The 17,514-nt window shown below is 40.9% G+C and overlaps 2 protein-coding genes across 3 annotated transcripts; one reads left to right on the top strand and one right to left on the bottom strand.

Moving 5' to 3' along the window:
* Nucleotides 1-758: 758 nt before the first annotated feature.
* On the bottom strand, nt 759-8,820 carry LOC120387438 (tRNA uridine(34) hydroxylase-like). Of its 2 annotated transcripts, none has more exons than XR_005590166.1 (3): nt 7,633-7,748; nt 3,975-4,083; nt 759-2,258 (listed from the first exon to the last, which is right to left on the bottom strand). XR_005590166.1 is itself a non-coding variant. In XM_039508181.1 (3 exons), the coding sequence occupies exons 1-3, from the start codon at nt 8,799-8,801 to the stop codon at nt 1,990-1,992; spliced, it is 549 nt and encodes a 182-aa protein (XP_039364115.1). In that variant the 5' UTR covers nt 8,802-8,820; the 3' UTR covers nt 759-1,989. The 2 variants fall into 2 exon arrangements, 1 of the variants encoding a protein (XP_039364115.1); XM_039508181.1 differs by lacking the exon at nt 7,633-7,748 and adding an exon at nt 8,631-8,820.
* Nucleotides 8,821-10,407: 1,587 nt separating this feature from the next.
* MED31 (mediator complex subunit 31) lies at nt 10,408-16,023 on the top strand. Its single transcript, XM_039507577.1, has 4 exons — nt 10,408-10,654; nt 13,052-13,129; nt 13,913-14,009; nt 15,724-16,023. The coding sequence occupies exons 1-4, from the start codon at nt 10,645-10,647 to the stop codon at nt 15,914-15,916; spliced, it is 378 nt and encodes a 125-aa protein (XP_039363511.1). The 5' UTR covers nt 10,408-10,644; the 3' UTR covers nt 15,917-16,023.
* The last annotated feature ends 1,491 nt before the right edge of the window (nt 16,024-17,514 follow it).

The raw sequence follows: 17,514 nt of genomic DNA on the forward strand, positions 1-17,514 counted from the left end.
TCCTTGCTGTGCTCAGCTGCTGGCAGGGGCAGCCTGAAGCCATAAGATACAAGAAGCTTGCAAGTCATGCTGCCTATAGGTTCCAGAAGGAGACTGACACGTGCACACTTAAGATGACCCTGTCCCCTGTGTTCTATGGTCATGAGGAGGCCTCTGCCACTCAAACAGCAGCACGCGCTGAACTTTTTCTCTGTGTGCAGGAAGTACTGTGTAGTGAGGCGGCCTGGCTCCCAGCCGCCCTGGAGAGGAATGACCCCCCCCAACCGAACCCCTCTACATACTGGCACTTCTCCTCCCTTCGGTAACAGCTCTAGCTGTGTTTCTTCTATACCTCATTCACCAAATACCAAACCTTGTCTCGGCTGCTCAGGCTGTGTGGCGTTCGATATTTCATTGTATGTTTTTGTTCATAAATCTGATCATTCCAAATGCTGACTGCTCCATCTTCAGTCGCAGTCAGTCAGACAAGCGTCATGCAATCTAGTTATTGACTGACTTACTCTCTAGAATCCCCAGGCTCCTTCTCCAGCTCTTTTCGGTTCCGTTGCCCTAGCGCTCATCGTGAATCCTGTAGATGGGCTGGTGACTCTGAGTGCTGAAGTAAATGGAAAGGCTCATATTGACATTAATGGGCTTTGGATTAGGCCTTTAGAGCTGTAAGGTTTGAATGTTGAGACCAAACCCCCCCCCCCCCTCAAACGAACAAAAAACAACCCACCAAACCACTCTTGAGATTGGGATGACTTTTTTTTGCCGGGTAAAACTGCAAGATCAGGCACCTCAGAAATGATAATAACGGTTTCAGATTTCTCTTAGCTGTAGTACTCCATATACAACTATTTAAAATAAGTCAACAGCTATTTTTAAAATAAAGTGGTCTAGGAAAAGACAGAGGTTCAAACAGGGATGTGCTATTTTCACTCACCTAAAAAGTCCAGTCACCAAGTTGAGAGGTGTGTATATTTAGAAATGCTTCCTACGGATTTCAGAGCTGCAGTCAAGATTATACAGCAATTGAGCAAATAATAAGCACCGACAGGTTGGTTAGTATGCAGTTAACGAGCGGGTTTATGCTTCTTCCCAAATATTTATTTAGGCCTCCATGAAACTGTAACTATTTGTGCATCACCTTTGTAAGGACCAAGAATTAAAGTTATTTTCATCGTATGTGGGTGAGCTTATATATGTTTAGAACCTAACTCACTAGCAGGAAATAATCTCACTTAATCATAGCATTTTATTTACTGGTTACTATGCATTTCCAGCTGGCGCTCTCTTTCTCTTTACCTGTGACTGGCCCAACTGTTATTCCCAGAAAGATTAGATGCATCTAGACAAGCTATCTGGTGAATACAGGACTGCACCAACAAATTTAAACAGTAAAAGAGATGCTAGAAATGTAGTGCTTTGCTTTTCCATTCATCACAATTTGGACCACAGGATTCTATCTGTATTTTTTATTAGATATTATTTTTTAAAAGATGCTTATGATAGGTGCCAGAGTGACAGACCTGGAGACTGAAGGAAAAGGTTCATAAAGCTAAAGTGTTCTGTTCCATCTTGGCGTAAGAGGAGGACTGATGTGCCTTTATTACATTTCTTATGCTAGGGCACAATAACCTCTTTCAGACTTGTTTCCAGCACTTGCCAGGACGTCTCCCTTTTCACCAGACTTCAGAGTGATTCTGTATTGTCCTGTGCCCTTTGTTAATCTAGATTTCAGTCGAACTGGTGTAAATTGTCATATCTGAATTGACTTCAGTTCCTACTCCACTTTAGAACAGCTGAAAAGCTGGCTTAGTATCTTTAGCCAGTTCTGCCCACCAATTAAAACAACTACAATATATATTGTAATCCTCTATTATTAGTAGCATTATGGTTATGCCTACAAGACACAGTTGAGGTTGGGGTCCCCATTAATTCTTATTCTTATTATTAATTTGTATTTCACCTAGAGGCCCCAGTTAAGATCAGACTTGCAGAAATGCTTTAGATTTGTGCTTGCAGCTCTGGTTCCAGTAGTTTTGCCCATACTGCACTGTAGGGGTGAACGAGGTGAATGGGCTGCTCCTGCTTGTCCACCATCAGCCTTCTTTCACTGGCCCATTTTACCAGTCCTCCTTCTGCATTATAAACCTTCAGGGAAGTTTTGGGGGTTTGGCTGGCTTCACTTGACAAGAACTCATTCATGCTCTGGGCAATCATGGAAGACCTGTATCCCACAGTGCAATAGCAAATGACTTTTTTATTTTTACTCTCTGAAACAGAACGGAAAAAACAAGGATGGAATTAAAAACCATGTACAACTACAAGGTTTTTCTCGCTAATCCAGTATTGCCAACTCCAGTGGTAACTCAGGCCCTCAAAAATCATGAGATTGGCTTAAAAATAATGAGATTTTAAAAAAAAATGAATGTAGGTCCTTTTTATTCAATGTTTAGTTTCTGAGCCTTTAGAATATACGGTGGATGGTGTCACAGTTTCAAGCTTTGCATCCATAAGTGCTGAGAACTTTTTTTTAAAGCTGAGCTTCTCGCATATTCACTTGACTCCAGAAGTTGGGGCTTTAAAAAACATTACATTTTTATGAGAGTTGGCAATACTTCTAGTCTGTTATGATGATGATTATTTCAGCAATAATGACCTCAGCACAGGGCATAACCCAGCACCTTTGTCAAGCCATTTAGACACAAAATTTAGTTTCTCTTTTTATATAACAAAATCTAATATTAATGATGATTATACATGTTCCTGCTTTTTAATATCATTGAAAATGGTTGTTTCAGATTGAAATGCCCTTTAGAACTTCTTTACCCAGGCTCTTCAGCTCTGAACCAGCGTATGAGAACCTGAATGCAAAACTGAGTAGAAATTGCCCAGTCCGGTTATACCATCCAGGCTGAGTGCCACACAGAGAGTAAAATAGTAATAATAATCCAGAATATGTGATGAAAAGTAAATTAGGTTTCCCATAATCCTGGGTGTTGTAAATAACCCAGGTAAGGCTTTTTTTTTTTTTTTTAATATTAAGGCCCAGATTCTTGGCTATGGTTGAGAAATAGCTCAGGAGGGTGGTGAAAAGGTGGTCTTTGCACTTCCCCAATTCTCAGCTGGCTATGCGCTAAGCCATTCTCCAGTTGTCTCCAGCACCCCATGGACTGAGCACTTCTGAAATTCTGGCCCCAAGTGTGCTCACTGCGCGCTTCTGAAAATTCTCAGGGCACTCGGAGCTAGGGTTTGGGTTCCTATGGGTAAGGCTTCCTGCCCTAGGGTTAGGGTTCGTAAGGGTAGGGCACTTGGAGCTAAGCTTAGGGTTCTTATGGGTAGGGTTTCTCGCCCTTGTGTTAGGGTTCCTAAGGGTAGGGCACTTGGAGCTAGGGTTAGGGTTCCTAAGGGTAGGGCATTCTGCCCTAGGGTTAGGGTTCCTATGGGTATGGCACCCCACCCTAGGGTTTGGGTTTCTATGGTTAGGGCTTCCCGCCGTAGGTTTAGGGTTCCTAAGGGCAGGGCCGGCTTTAGGAAGTGCGGGGCCCAATTCAAACAGTTTAGACGGGGCCCTGACAGCGATGACTTTAAAAAAAACAACACTTGTAAAAAAATGCATGGGGCTTGTATTCACCGGGCAGTGATCTGAATCTTTTGTGGCACTTCGGCGGTGGGTCCTTCACTCGCTCCAGGTCTTCAGCGGCACTGAAGGACCCGCTCCCGAAGTGTCGCCGAAGACCCAGAGTAAGCGAAGGACCTGCCGCCGAAGTGCCGCTGAAGACCCAAAGCGCCGTCAGGTGAGTAAAAATTAAAAAGGTGCCTCTTTCCAGGGAAGGGATTCTCACTGGGCGTGGGGCCCTCTTAGGCGCGGGGCTCGATTCAGGGGAATTGGTGGAATAGACCTAAAGCTGGACCTGTTCTCACCTTAGAGCAGCTTGAAAGCTATTTGCAACAACAAAGAACGAGTTCTACGGAGATCTTTTCTGTACCTGGAAGGAGCTGTTTCTGCAGAAATTCTTGCAGTGTATCACTCTGAGGGTCAATGAGTATTGCCCCTGGCAGATGGCTGACTTCAAATTCAGCTGTACTCCGGGTATCCTAAGAACAGAATATTGACCAGTTTTAACTCATTAAAATAAAACCTACAATATCTTAGGACTGTTTAAAATATGCAGCATGATGTTTAATTTCAGATCTATTTATGCTACCTCTTAGTTGTCTGAAACTGGAATGAACCATAGGGACATATGCTCATGTGACTATGTTCACAAAAAGCCACAAAAACTTGAGTCTTGGGGCAGCCAAACTTACGGCTTCATTAAAATTTCATCTGTGTCTAATAAACTCCAGATGAAGATTGTTTCTGCAAAGACTATCACAGGATGGGCTTTGGGAAATGCACATTACCTGCCAGTCCCTTGACCTCAAAAGTAAAACTCAAGCGAACAGTTAAGCCTTTAATTAAATATGTTCTCACAATCGTTTCAGTCAGCGATAACTATGATCTCGCTGCTATTGAGCTACAATTATAGAGTTGGAGTAAAAAATTGCAGACTTTGTAGAGGCTTGTTATAAATATAACATAATGTGCACCCTGTTCTCTATTATTTAACCATATTTGAAACAGGATCTTCTAGAGTCTGCACAAGTTCTTTCTGACCTACTCTGGATACAATTTGTCAAGACCTACTGACAGAGATAGTGACAGGACTGCCTTCTAGGTGGGGAGAGATGTTGAAGATGCATAGGCTGGAGAAGATGACTTACATGGGCCTAAGCACTGGGTAGGAAATACTAACAATTCTTGGGACCTCTGGTTTGAATCATGGCAGTGTCGCTTCAGCCCATTATTCTGAGGTAAATAAATAGATTTACATGTGCTAATATCTTGTAGATGAGATCTTAAGCAACATACTGTTTCCTCTAGGTAGAATTTGACTATCTAATGGCACTTTGTTTAAGAATAAGGTTTTATCCTTGCCCAATGTATCCCTTTTTGCTAGTGTATGCTGGATGATGGGGTGCTGGCTTCACACCCCAGAACGGGCTTCATTTAGTGGTGCTATAACTAAATAGGGCCAGATTCTGTCACCCTTACTGACGTTATGTAGTAGCTTACTCCAGGAGTAGATCCATTTTCTTCAGTGGGATTATTCACAGTCTAGTACAACTCAGCATGAGCAAAGCTGACAGAATCTGGCCCATGGTTTATAATGGTCTGTATAAACTCCATGAATGTGAGGTCTGAGTGGAAAAAATGTTTTTTATAGAATCCTTATTACAAAATTATCCTTATTTTGTTAGTCACAACTACTCTTCAGTGTGAAAAATGGTACAGTTGTCTCACACAATCTGCTTTTATAAAGCTGTAAGGCTGTTATTTCCACCTCTAATTCCTCAGAAATTCCGGGAAATGACTTTGAAAAGCACAAGCACCGTGTAAAGTTCTTAGTGTGATATTCCACCGTTCACACAGAAAGCATCTTGTTTTTAACATGAAACTTACCTACTGAGTCCTGCAGAGGGACAAGTACCTTATGTAATATCTCAGGTTTTAAAGGGAAGCCTTTTCCAATCAACAGAGAGGCTACATAGACAGGATCAACTGAGTCTGAATCCATTTGTGATGGATGAAATTAGGCGGTGAAATTCGGGCGCTGTTGAAGTCAGTCGCAAAACAGCCATTGCCTGGCTTTACGGGGACTAGATTTTTACCCAGGATCTGGTAAGAGCTCTTAGTACCTGCTATCTTTATGTGTCACTAAACAGAATAGTTATAATAACATTGGAAGAGCTTAACTTTATTGCCACTTCGGTGCAGTGGTAATTACATACAGTGTCATTTTTACAACACAGCTTTCACTTACACAGGGTTTAATTTCTTTATGGCAGGGAACTCGTCTTCCTATGTTTGTTAAATACAACCCACACTAATGCAATTTTATAAAAATAAATAATAATTTAAAGCAAACAGTATTTAGCACATCCCTTCAACGTGCTTTAGAAACAATCAGGATCCAAGTTCGTGATCTTGGCTTACATGAGTTGTGCCATTGAACTCACAGGTGTAAATACTGCATCACTGGATCTCAACTAATAAACAGCCTAGCGCTGAGATAGAGTGGGTAAGTCTGTCCTATCACTCCTGTTCTATAGATGAAGACAGTGAAGCAGGTTGGTTGTTATTTGCTCAAGGCCAGTGTCAGAGCTGAGAGTTCTGGGCGCATAGTCACATGTTCAGGCGACTCTCATATAAACTAACTAGTTGTTTTTTTTAATATTTCCCCAGAGAATTCCTGGCCTTTATTTCTTATCCTCAATTTTCAATTTGTTCCTGATATTGATGGCCAAGAATTGAGATTCTTGACTTGATTTTGGCAAACCTACATGCTAATTTGATTCCTGTGAGTCAACCTTTCCATAGGATCCTCTCCTCTGAAGTCACTATTGGGAGCAAAATCGCATTCCAGAATAGAAAAGCAGACACGTGGGATCTGTCTGATCTCTCCTTTTAGCCTCAAGTCTGTGTTTACCGGGGAGTGACTTTGTACTTTTCAACATGATAATGGTAGTATTCCACAACCACTAAGATCCTGTCTGAAAAAAGCAACCCTACTATATTAACAAAGCTAAGAACAAGTTGTCCCTAGATGTTTTTATAACCCAATTCACAGAAAAAAAAATCTATGCTGCATGTTAGTTTGTAACAGATGCTTTTATAGGAAATTCCTGAGACATTTTAAAATATTTTAACCTATAAAAATAGGAAAGTGCTTACAAAAAAACTCAAATTCCAGGTTCTAGGTAAATCTGTAAATACCATTGTTACTGCAATGTAACAACAGTAGGAGCAGTAAAACCTAGCTAGCTTGGCAGCATTAGACCACAGAGATTTGTTTTAGTCTAGATCTGAAAGGCTGAACTAGGCAGAAATGTAACATTTGGAACAAACATGCAACCTCAGAAGCAGAGTTTCTGCCCAGGGTGCTGATGCAACAATGCAGCTCTGCTCTGCTCTTTCAGAGAGTTCCATTTATTAAGTGCTTTAGCCGGAACTGACCCTAGACCAAATGGTGCCCCAGGCAAGGGGCATTTTCAGTGCCTGCCCTCCATTTGTTAAACTGTTGAATACCTTACAGCACCCCGAGCCAGGCCATCACCTTGGTCGCCTGTGCCTAAATCCAGCCCTGGCTCTCACTGTCACATAACTTGGATGAATGAAACTTTCCCAGCAGAGCCTGATTGACCTTTATAGTTTGCGTTCCCTTAGGAAAAGGCTGAAGAACTTGGCTGTTTTTGAAGTGGGGTTTGCAACTGACTTCAAATTAAAATTAAAACTGCCTGTCCAAGGGGTTAACAGCATAACCTGCCATAACTATAGTTTCCTTTCTTAGAGAAGCTTGTTGGCACCCCACCTTTTCTCTCCACTCAGTTCCCACAGTTGGAATCTAGAACTTGGCAACATCTAGTGCAATATGGAGTTGTAATGATTAATGGATTGCAGATACAATTACTATATACATACACACACACGCACACATACACTTCTCACCCCATCAACTGACCTACACAACTGGGGAGCCAGGACTAAAACCCCAGTCCAAAAGCTCCACAAAATACAGGCCTCGTCAAACAGAGCTCTCTTACCTGGCACCAGTTCCTTTCCAGGGGCAGAGCATGCTGCCACTAAAACATTCCTTTTTCCTGCACCATCATGTGCTTATGCTGGGCATCAGTAAATCTCAAACACTAAAGCTGGGATGGTTAGGTTCTGGATTGGGAGACTTCAGTGGAAAATTCAGGTGTTGCAATAAAGCAGTGTTAATGATTCCCCAATGCTAGCAAGGGTAGAAGCACTAACGGAGGGTTAGATAGCACAGTTGCACAAACAACCTAACGACAAGTACTCTAGGACCAGCACCAGTGCTAGATAGGCAGCGTGAAAAGTCCTAGTGTAGGTGGCGGTGCCCATACAGTGGGTTTAAATGAATAAATTGAACCTAACATAAGTAAATGGCTCTCAGATCCTACCAGAAGCACTATAACAATGCCTGTAAATAAATAATGGGATGGGAGATTTTATTTGTTTTCTTGAAGAATCCCATGTGAGATCCTGTGGTTTTCAACTTTCCTCCAGATCTTCAGTTGGTGTACATCAGCTTAGTGCCACGGACTTCAACAGTGCTACCTTACTTTACTGCAGCTGAAGAGCTAACCCTATGAGTGAGCTTGATTATAACTTTATTTTTATTTAATTTGTCACAGTCATGCATGCATCACAATCAGGTCAAGAAAGAATGATAAAAAGCAACTACATAGAGGACTGAGCCCAGCATGCTTTGAAATCCTTGGGTACACCAGGCTATAAAGCGACAAAGTGTTATTAGTGTCCTCTAGTGCACCCTGCTTTATGAGGCTCTACTTGTGAAATGTGGAAAGGATAAGACATGAAGGGAAAAGAGAAAAAAGAGAGGTCTGACATAAGATCATAAGTTTAAAAAAAAATTATACCTGAACAGCCAGGTTACACTAAATACTTGTTGAACATAGAAAAATGTTACCCTCTTAAATTGGGTAGTCAGGAGACCAAGACTGATTTTAATTACAGAGTACTTGCTTTAATTCATAGGTAATAAATCACTTACAAGAATGATTAATTCCTCTGGCTTCTCTTCCATCCAGCATTGCAATGTCCCTGTGGTAACTGATTCCACATTTGGAAATGTCTTCTGTACCCACTTTATAGCTAAACTCATCATTTCTTTGGGGTCACTTATATTTAAATTGTCCGTCTCCTGCAGAAATTGTGTTGCCATTATCTTTGAGGTTGCAAAGAACTGTGAAGAATATGGTCTCTAAAGATTTCCTACTTTCTTATCTAGGTAGTAGGTCACATGGCTAGTATTCATTTGGATAATACTAACAGAATTTTAACCCTTACAGTCAATTACATTAGTGGCAAAAAAGGAAAAACTAATAATTTCTTAGGGAAAAAACTTCAAAAATGTAGATATAAAAAATTCTTATTTGTCCTTATAATCACTACAAAACAAATCTTATATATAGCACTGTTTTTCAAAAAGCAAAAGCTCACAATTTTTTGGCAAGCACCATCTGAAAAAGAGTGCAAATCAAGGCCATTGATTGCAAAGGGGGGTTACTGATACAAAACTGAACTTTGAGTCCTTTGATTCTAGAGTTTGTGCTTTAGTTTTAGCAGCCCAATGCAAACTTTAAAATTATAGGCAGCTATGAGTGAGCAAGGGATATGAGAGTAGGTACAAAAGGTAGGAGACATTTCCCTGCTGTTTTTATTTTGGATTTATTTTTATGTATACAGCTGCATTTGGTATTAAAATACATGAATATATTACTTCTTCCCCTTAACCAACATGGTGGACTGTGGACCCAATCCTGCTCCCTGCTGTTGATTTTATTGGGAGCAGTATGAAGCTTTTGATCTCCAAAATTGGGTTCTCACCTGTGTTATTTTTTCTGTATCATGTTCTACCTTTATTTTCTGTGTTGTTTCTGAAGAGAGACCATTTTTCCTTCTGTGTTCTGTAGTTTTGCCTACTTATTGGAAACTCGTGAATAAAAAGTATCAACATTTTTTACTAAGGGTTTGTAATTTGAGGTTTTAAAAATAATGTTGTTTTGTTAATCATATACACAATTTGCTTTGAGATCTATGGATGAAAACCACTGTATACGAGATTGATTGTTATGATCATCATCATCAGAATATTATATTAGAGAAGAGAAAGAATTGTTAGAGCACCTGATCTCGCTCTTTCTCTGACACTGTAGCACACATTTTTATGATCCAATTTTAAAAGTCCAGAGCAATGAGGTTTCACTACTTCCTTTAGGAGACTATTCCACAACCCAGTATAACTCACTGTCAGGAAGTGTTTCCTGATATTCAGCCTAAGTTATCCCTCTTAATTTCACCTAATCACTTTCAGTTATTTCCCGTTGTACCACACTGAAAATTCCTCCACTTGCTTGTTGTTTGCAAGTTGTACACAGTTATCATGTCCCATCTTAGTGTCTAATTCTGCAATGAGTTCCATCCAGGCTGTTCCTAACACATCCCACATTGTGATGTCACAAGGCAGTGCCCTTGACTGTGATGTCACACACAATGCAGAACCTACACAATGTGGTATCCTGCACAGCATGGCACCTCGGCACTGTGGTGCCATGAACAATACACCACTACCCTAGTGCAGTGCCATGCTCAATGCAGCATTTCCCCAGGGCGAGGTCATGAACAGCGGGCCCAGTAACCCCTTATGTTGTGATGTCGTTCACTTAGTGCACTGTGATGTCATACTCGACGCAGCATTCCTCTGCTTTTATGTCATGAGCAGCGCCGCACCCCCAGGTTGTGACGTCACCCACTCGGCACACTGTGATCTCGTGACCCTGCCGCCCTGCTCGGGAGCTGAGTTCTCCCGCACTCAGGACACAAAGGGCGAAGGAGCAAATCGCTGCCCCCCTCCTCTCAGCGTCTTCGTTACCCTAGCAACGCCCCCACGCTGCGTCGGGCTTCCCAGAATGCACCAGTGCTGCCTTCCGTGAGGCTTCCGGCCGGCGGGGGCCGCCGCCATCTTGGGTTCGGGGTGTCTTGGCGCGCGAGCGGGGCCGCCAGCCATGGAGACAGGTGAGAGCCGGGGGCGGCTTCCTCCACTCCCGTGCCTTGGCCGCCCCACCCCGGCGTCCGCTCTGCGGAGCTCCCCTCGGCTCCTGGCCGCCTGGGGCCCCCGGCTAGTCTCCAGGGTCGGGGGGTAGCCGTGTTAGGCTGTATCCACAAAAACAACGAGTCCGGTGGCACCTGCAAGACTAGCAGATTTATTTGGGCAGAAGCTTTCCTGGGTAAACCCCCACTTCTTCAGGTGCTTGGAGTGACAATGACAGATGCCGGCGTTATGAAGAGACACATGGAGAGAAGGGAGTGGGTTGCTTGCTGCACTCGGCCCCCCAGGGCTGCTGGGGAGGGACGCCTGGGCCTGGCCTTGGGAAGCAGTGCTCTCTAGCGAGGGGAGCAGGGAACGGAGTCCAGACGCTATGGGGGAGGGATGGGTATCTGGGGATTAGAGCTGGCATCTGTTCCTATCTCTTATTCAAGTCTGGGGTTCTGTTCACCTGGGTTTTCCGCTATTACTTGTCTGATATTGGATTAGCATGGCTGAGTGGTTAAGGCACTTGACTACAGTCCTGAAAGGGAGGAGAGGGAGGTCCGAGCTGTGCTGCCTTTCACACTGAAAGGCCACCTCCAGTTCACCAAGCTGCAAACAGGGTGTCTGATCCATTAGGTTGGGGCACTTAGAGGTGGTCAGACCTGATGCGGACCACAGAACTCGCTTGCATACCATTGGCTGTGAAACTGATTGATGTGCCTTAACCATGTCAGCCCCATGAGCCACTGGCTCAGGAGAGCGTTGACACTTCTTTACCCTGGTTCCCCATTTTATGGGATACCCTGGTTCCCCATTTTATGGGATACCCTGGTTCCCCATTTTATGGAATACCTATCACCCAAAATCAGGAAAACGGGATATGGTCAGTAAAAAAGGGTAGTCACATAACTAATGACAGTCAACATGGCTTAATGGAAAATAGATCTTGTCAGACAAACTTTATATCATTTTTTGATGTGATCATTAATTTGGTTGAGAGAACTAATATATGTAGACTTCTATAAGGCATTTGATTTAATCCCATCTGATATTTAACACCCCATGCCCCCAAATATACAAGTGCATGCACCCATATTAAATGGATTAAAAGCTTGTTAACTGATAAATCACAAAAAATATGTGTAAATGGGGAATTGTCATGGGGGGGGGTGAGTGGTTAGTGGGGTCCTGCTGGGATCTGTTCCTTGCAAATACTATTTAATTTCTTTGCGATCTGAAAGAAAATATAAAATCATTGCAGATCAAATTTGCAGATGACAGATTGGTGGAGTGGTAAATAAAGACTGACCTATCTCGCTTGGTTAGGTGGGCTCATTTGAACAACATCTAAGAACAAAGAATGTAGGTCACACTTTTAAGATGCGGGGAACTGTAACCTGGAATGCAATGATATTGAAAGACTGGGGTATGGGTAGATAACAAATTGTAGCTAAGAGGGCAGTATTATCTTTGGATGTATAAGTAGAGCAATTTAGAGTAGGAAGGTCATATTACTTCTGTATTCAGTATTAGTGATGCCATTGCTAAAATCCCATATTCTTAGAGCTTATTATTTGTGTTCAGTGTGTTGTGTTCAATTTGGTGTTGGTGCCTCCAAAAGGATGTTAAAAATTGGAAGGATTGAGAAAAGGGCAATAAGAATGATTCAAGACCTGAAAGACACACTTTATAGTGAGAGACTAGGGAAACTCAATCTATTTAATTTATGCAAGAGAAGATTAAGAGGTTACTTGATTGCAGTATCTACACCGGGAAGAGATTTCTTATAGTAATTGGCATTTTGATGTAACAGGAAAAGGGATGAGATCCAGTGATTGAATCTAGGCAAATCCAAACTAGAAATAAGGTACACATTTTTAACAGTGAAGGTAATTGATTGTTGATAGAACTGACATAGGCATGTGGTAGATTTCCCATCACTTGAAGTCTTCAAATCAAGACTGGATATCTTTCTAAAAAGTAGCATGGGTTTGGTGCTATAATATTTACTAGTGTGCCAAACATTGATTCATTTGACAAAGTATCTCAGGTTCGGTAAGAACTATCTTGCAAAATGAATCAATATTATGGGGATTGGTCCTGCTTTGAGCAGGGGGTTGGACTAGATGACCTCCTGAGGTCCCTTCCAACCCTGATATTCTGTTTCTATATTTCTGTGATTTGATGGGGGTGGGGGGAATATATTGCTTTATCTCCCACTAACTCCAGATGGAGTGCTTCTGTCTATGTGGCTCATATTGAGAAGCAAACCTTTTGTATTCTGTGTATAGCTCAGACCCTTATTAATGTTTTCATAGCTTTTATTTGCATAGAATGAATGGGTTTTTTTTGTATTGACCTACTTTTCCCCCCAACATCAGATGATACTGGAAATCGACTTCGGTTCCAACTGGAGTTGGAATTTGTTCAGTGTCTGGCAAACCCCAATTACCTCAACTGTAAGTACTTGAAGTGAAACATCAGGGACCTGAGTCATGAATATTAGTTACAATACTTATTGTTTCTGGATTACTTAATATTGAGAGAGGGTCTAATACAATAAGGGGGTTTGATCATTTAAGTTATTGATATATAAAAAAATTGCTCAGTCTTAACACTGCTTGTTCGGACAAGCTTTATAGCAGGAATAGGTTTTTTTGGTTTGTTTTAATAAGTGTTCTATTTTGTGTAATTGTTTTTATTGATGAAACTCCTTGGGTGCCAATATAAATTCCTAAATAAATAGCAGAAGCAGCTGAAGGACGTATTAAAATATTTTAAAGTTATTTAAAGGGACACCACCAATTTGAAGATTAGGCAATTAAAAACAAGAGAATTCAAATAATAATTTTAAGGTGCTACCCCATCCTTGCCCCTCAACCTTCTTGCCAATTTTTATGATGTTAACTAACACATTGTCCTATTATTAAAAGTCTGTTCTCTGCCTTGTTGCTGTGTGACAGACCTATACAAAAGGGGAAAGACGACTAACTTGCTATAAACAGAGTGCTCTCGTATGCAAAATAAACATACTGAAAAAAGGAGTATTTTTCATCTCTGTTATCGGAATCTTGAGTGATTTGTAACAGTAGTTGGTTTAAAACATTTTAAAAACAGAAGTGCTCTTTAATCATGTATACTAAGCCACAAAGAAAGAAGCTTTTATATGTGCATTTCTAAAGTTTTAAATATCATTTGGTTTCCTTTATGTGTAGTTGATACTCTTGTTTTGTTTGTTTCAGTTCTTGCACAGAGAGGGTACTTCAAAGACAAATCTTTTGTAAATTATCTTAAATATTTACTTTACTGGAAAGAACCTGAATATGCCAAATACCTAAAGTAAGTATTAAATTATTTTGTGTTCTGCATTGTAATACAGTAACTCCTCACTTTATGTTGTAATTATGTTCCTGAAAAATGCGACTTTAAGCGAAACGATGTTAAGTGAATCCAGTTTCCCCATAAGAATTAATGTAAATGAGGGGGTTAGGTTCCAGGGAAATTTTTTTCACCAGACAAAAGACTATATTATATATACACACACGTATACACAGTGTAAGTTTTAAACAATTTAATACTGGTACACAGTGATGATGATTGTGAAGCTTGGTTGAGGTGGAGGAGTCAAAAGGTGGGATATTTCCCTTACTGCTAAATGATTAACTGGTTAACTCACTCTCTACACAAGGCAGCAGGAATGGAGGGAGATATGCACATTTCCCTTAACTACACTGCTTTGTTAATTAGATCAGCCTGCTGATAGGCAGCTGCTGCAAGCTCCCTGAGTCCTGGTCTGTCCCCCCTGCTCTATGGAAGATGGGGTAAGCGGGGTGCAGGAACGGGGGGAGGGAGACACCCTGACATTAGCCCCCTTCCTGCTCCCCCTGCACAGCAAGCAGGAGTCTTGGGGAGCAGCTCCAAGGCAGTGGGGGGAGGGTTACAGCTCCTGCACAGGAAACTTAGGGGAGTGGGGACCTGATAAAGGGCTGCTGGTTCACCCTGGTTCCAAGCCCCCACCAGCTAGCTGCAATGGCCTGCTCTTCCTGCAACCAGTAGACAAAGCAGGCGGCTGCCAAAGGACTTTAGAAGGGAGCATTACACAACTTAAAACGAGCATGTTCCCTAATTGATCAGCAACGTAACAACAAAACAAGGTTAACTGGGATGATTTTAAGTGAGGAGTTACTGTAATATAATAGGTACCTTATATTGTGCGTTCTATAACTGTATACCAGTATTTGTTTCCAGTCTGCTGATTTGTATTACAAAGTTTGACACATACACAGTCCAAGGCTTCATGAGAAGACCTTGTATTTAATGACCTAGATAAGAGGGTGGCACTTACCTTCCCTCAATTATGCAAGCAAATCGTGATTTGGTAGCCTGCACAGAAGCTTTAGTGTTTGCTGATAGTAAATATTCTTGAACACTCTGGTACTTTCTGTGCCTGACTTAGGCTTTGTAGAACACTTGCAGCTATTTTGCAACACAGAAAAGAAATGATATAAAGTACAGCATGGTTGTGCACACTTCTTAATTTTGCAGACCTATTTCAAATTTTGTGTAAGGAGTTTCTTCTGTTTTTTCCCCATGAGGTTCTGAAACTGATAACTATTACAGCTGATACACAGAAGCTTTAATGGAAATCTATGACTAACTTTAGAAAAGTCACTCCAAAAGAAGGGTGAGGGGGGTATGAGTGTGTTTTTCTCAGACTGAAATTATCAGCAACATGATTGAGATCATCTGAGTACATTACTGTATATAAGAATGTTTAAATAAGTGGATAATCTAGAGAGCCTGTTAGATTTTGGGGCTGTTTTCCTTCTCTAATGTTGTCGGAGTTATCTTAAAGAATGCATTACCATAATTAATTATTTGAATTATAAGTAGCAGAGCTTCCCAAAACATGAATATCTTGCATATAAATATTGTAAAATAATAAACTAAGAATATGGGATTTTTAGTACAGAAAGTGGCAGTATATTAAATCTAATCTGGGTAAACCTGTAAAAGTTTGTATTAAAATATATTGTGCTTGTTTTTAATCTAGGTATCCTCAGTGTTTGCACATGTTAGAGCTGCTCCAATATGAACACTTCCGTAAAGAACTGGTAAATGCTCAGTGTGCTAAATTTATTGATGAGCAACAGATCCTTCACTGGCAGCATTATTCACGGAAAAGAATGCGTCTCCAGCAAGCACTGGCAGAGCAGCAGCAACAGAACAATACTTCTGTAAAATGAGAATGTTTGACACAGTGGCAACACTTATTTCATGTCAATACATGTATTTGCAAGGGAAAATTTGACTTGCTTTTGTAGCTTTGGCATTAGTGATATACATAACTTCACGTGCTAATATAGACAGAGAACATTTTTGGTTTATCAAGTGACTGTTTTTCTATCAACAAGTAGTATCTGCATTAATGGGATGTAGCTGTTGTATACTTTGTTGAACCTTCAGTGATGGTTTTGTCTTTTTCCAAAGAAAGAGTACAGTCTTAAGATTACTATAGACCTTCAACCATGTTGTATCTATTTTGAAAACTAAATATGGTTATCTAAGGTCCCTATTACCTTGGTATCTAACTATGGAGTTAGCTTACTGAAAGAATTTGTAGTTGAAAAGTCTGTGTTTGAAGGCATATTCTCTGAACTGTAATGTTTGGAGGACAGTGGCATGGTATAAGGGGACAGTGGCTAGGAGCCCCCATGTGATGCAGAGAGCTATTTCTGTCACAAGGGCAAGGTATGCACAATTGAAATGAGATCTGTTACAGAAAATCTTAATTGTGTACATGTCCATATTGAAGCAGAGCTGTCCTATGGCTCATGCTGCACTTCTGTTTAAGTCTGTTAATGATTCATTGTTTACTGCCTTGCTGTAAACTTAATGCAGGTTTGCAGTTACCAAAATTTGAGGCATAAACCAAAGTGGTGAGACTAATAGAGGTTGCAGGATGAGGGGAGATTAGTACTAACTGAACAGCCCTTCAGTGGGAAATAACCAGTGCAGACACAAAACAGGACCGGGACAGTTGTACTCATTCAGTTGTCTTGCCTCTTTAGTGTCAGCAAGCTTGAGCTGTGTAAGGCTCTTGCAAAACAGTTGCTGCTAGGAAAGCTTAAAGGGAGTAGGTATATTTCAGGTAGTCGTAAATGTTTTAAGGCTTGTATGTGAAAGGTCATATGTAGAGAAGTATTTCTTTAATATAACTTTTCTTTACAAGAAGGTGACAACCCCTACAGACACCAATTAAAGCCTTAATTAAAAAGAAATAGGGATACCTTACAACTGTAATAACCTAACTGTAAAAGAAAGGCAGGGATTACACTTTTTCTTCCTGGCCATTAATTGAGGTGAATGTCAATTATAAAGAGTAAAGTTCTGACTCTAGAAGTAGAAAATGAAGTGGCTTTTATTTTTCATGGATTCTGATGTTACTTTTCAGCAGGACTGTGGCTGTTGTTGAAACGATATTTAATAAAAAAAATAACAAAGCTTTGTCCTGCCTGAAGTTTTAATGGGCTCATACCCTGTGGAACTAATGTAGCGGTATTCTAAAAGGGTTAAACTTAGACTACCGTCTACAGGGGAAAATAGCCAACTTGTAAGCAGTTGGCCAGACTAACTTATGTTTTTAGAAAGAGAAAAATACCTTGAATGTAACAAGTGCCTATAAGAGCACAGCAAATATTGGCAGCCAGCTTTTGAATTAGGTATGTAGGCTGAAAGACGGAATTGTTTCTATAGTATGTGTGCAATATTGCATGTTCCTTCTGTTAAGGATTTCTAGAATAACTCTGGTAGGTTGACTTATGAAAAATCAAAACATACATCT

This window comes from Mauremys reevesii, linkage group 20, assembly GCF_016161935.1.
Source record: "Mauremys reevesii isolate NIE-2019 linkage group 20, ASM1616193v1, whole genome shotgun sequence".
Taxonomy (NCBI): domain Eukaryota; kingdom Metazoa; phylum Chordata; order Testudines; family Geoemydidae; genus Mauremys; species Mauremys reevesii.

Bases quoted from the DNA above. Each gene is read 5' to 3' on its own strand.
- LOC120387438 (XM_039508181.1), bottom strand. From the start codon at position 8,801: ATGGCAACACAATTTCTGCAGGAGACGGACAATTTAAATATAAGTGAC. The intron at 4,084-8,630 runs GTAAGTGATTTA...TTCTGTTCTTAG, and splicing joins CAGAGGAATTAATCATTCTT to GATACCCGGAGTACAGCTGA. The intron at 2,259-3,974 runs GTACAGAAAAGA...GTTCTGTTTCAG, and splicing joins GCAGAAACAGCTCCTTCCAG to AGAGTAAAAATAAAAAAGTC.
- MED31 (XM_039507577.1), top strand. The intron at 13,130-13,912 runs GTAAGTACTTGA...TGTTTGTTTCAG, and splicing joins AAACCCCAATTACCTCAACT to TTCTTGCACAGAGAGGGTAC. The intron at 14,010-15,723 runs GTAAGTATTAAA...TTTTTAATCTAG, and splicing joins GAATATGCCAAATACCTAAA to GTATCCTCAGTGTTTGCACA.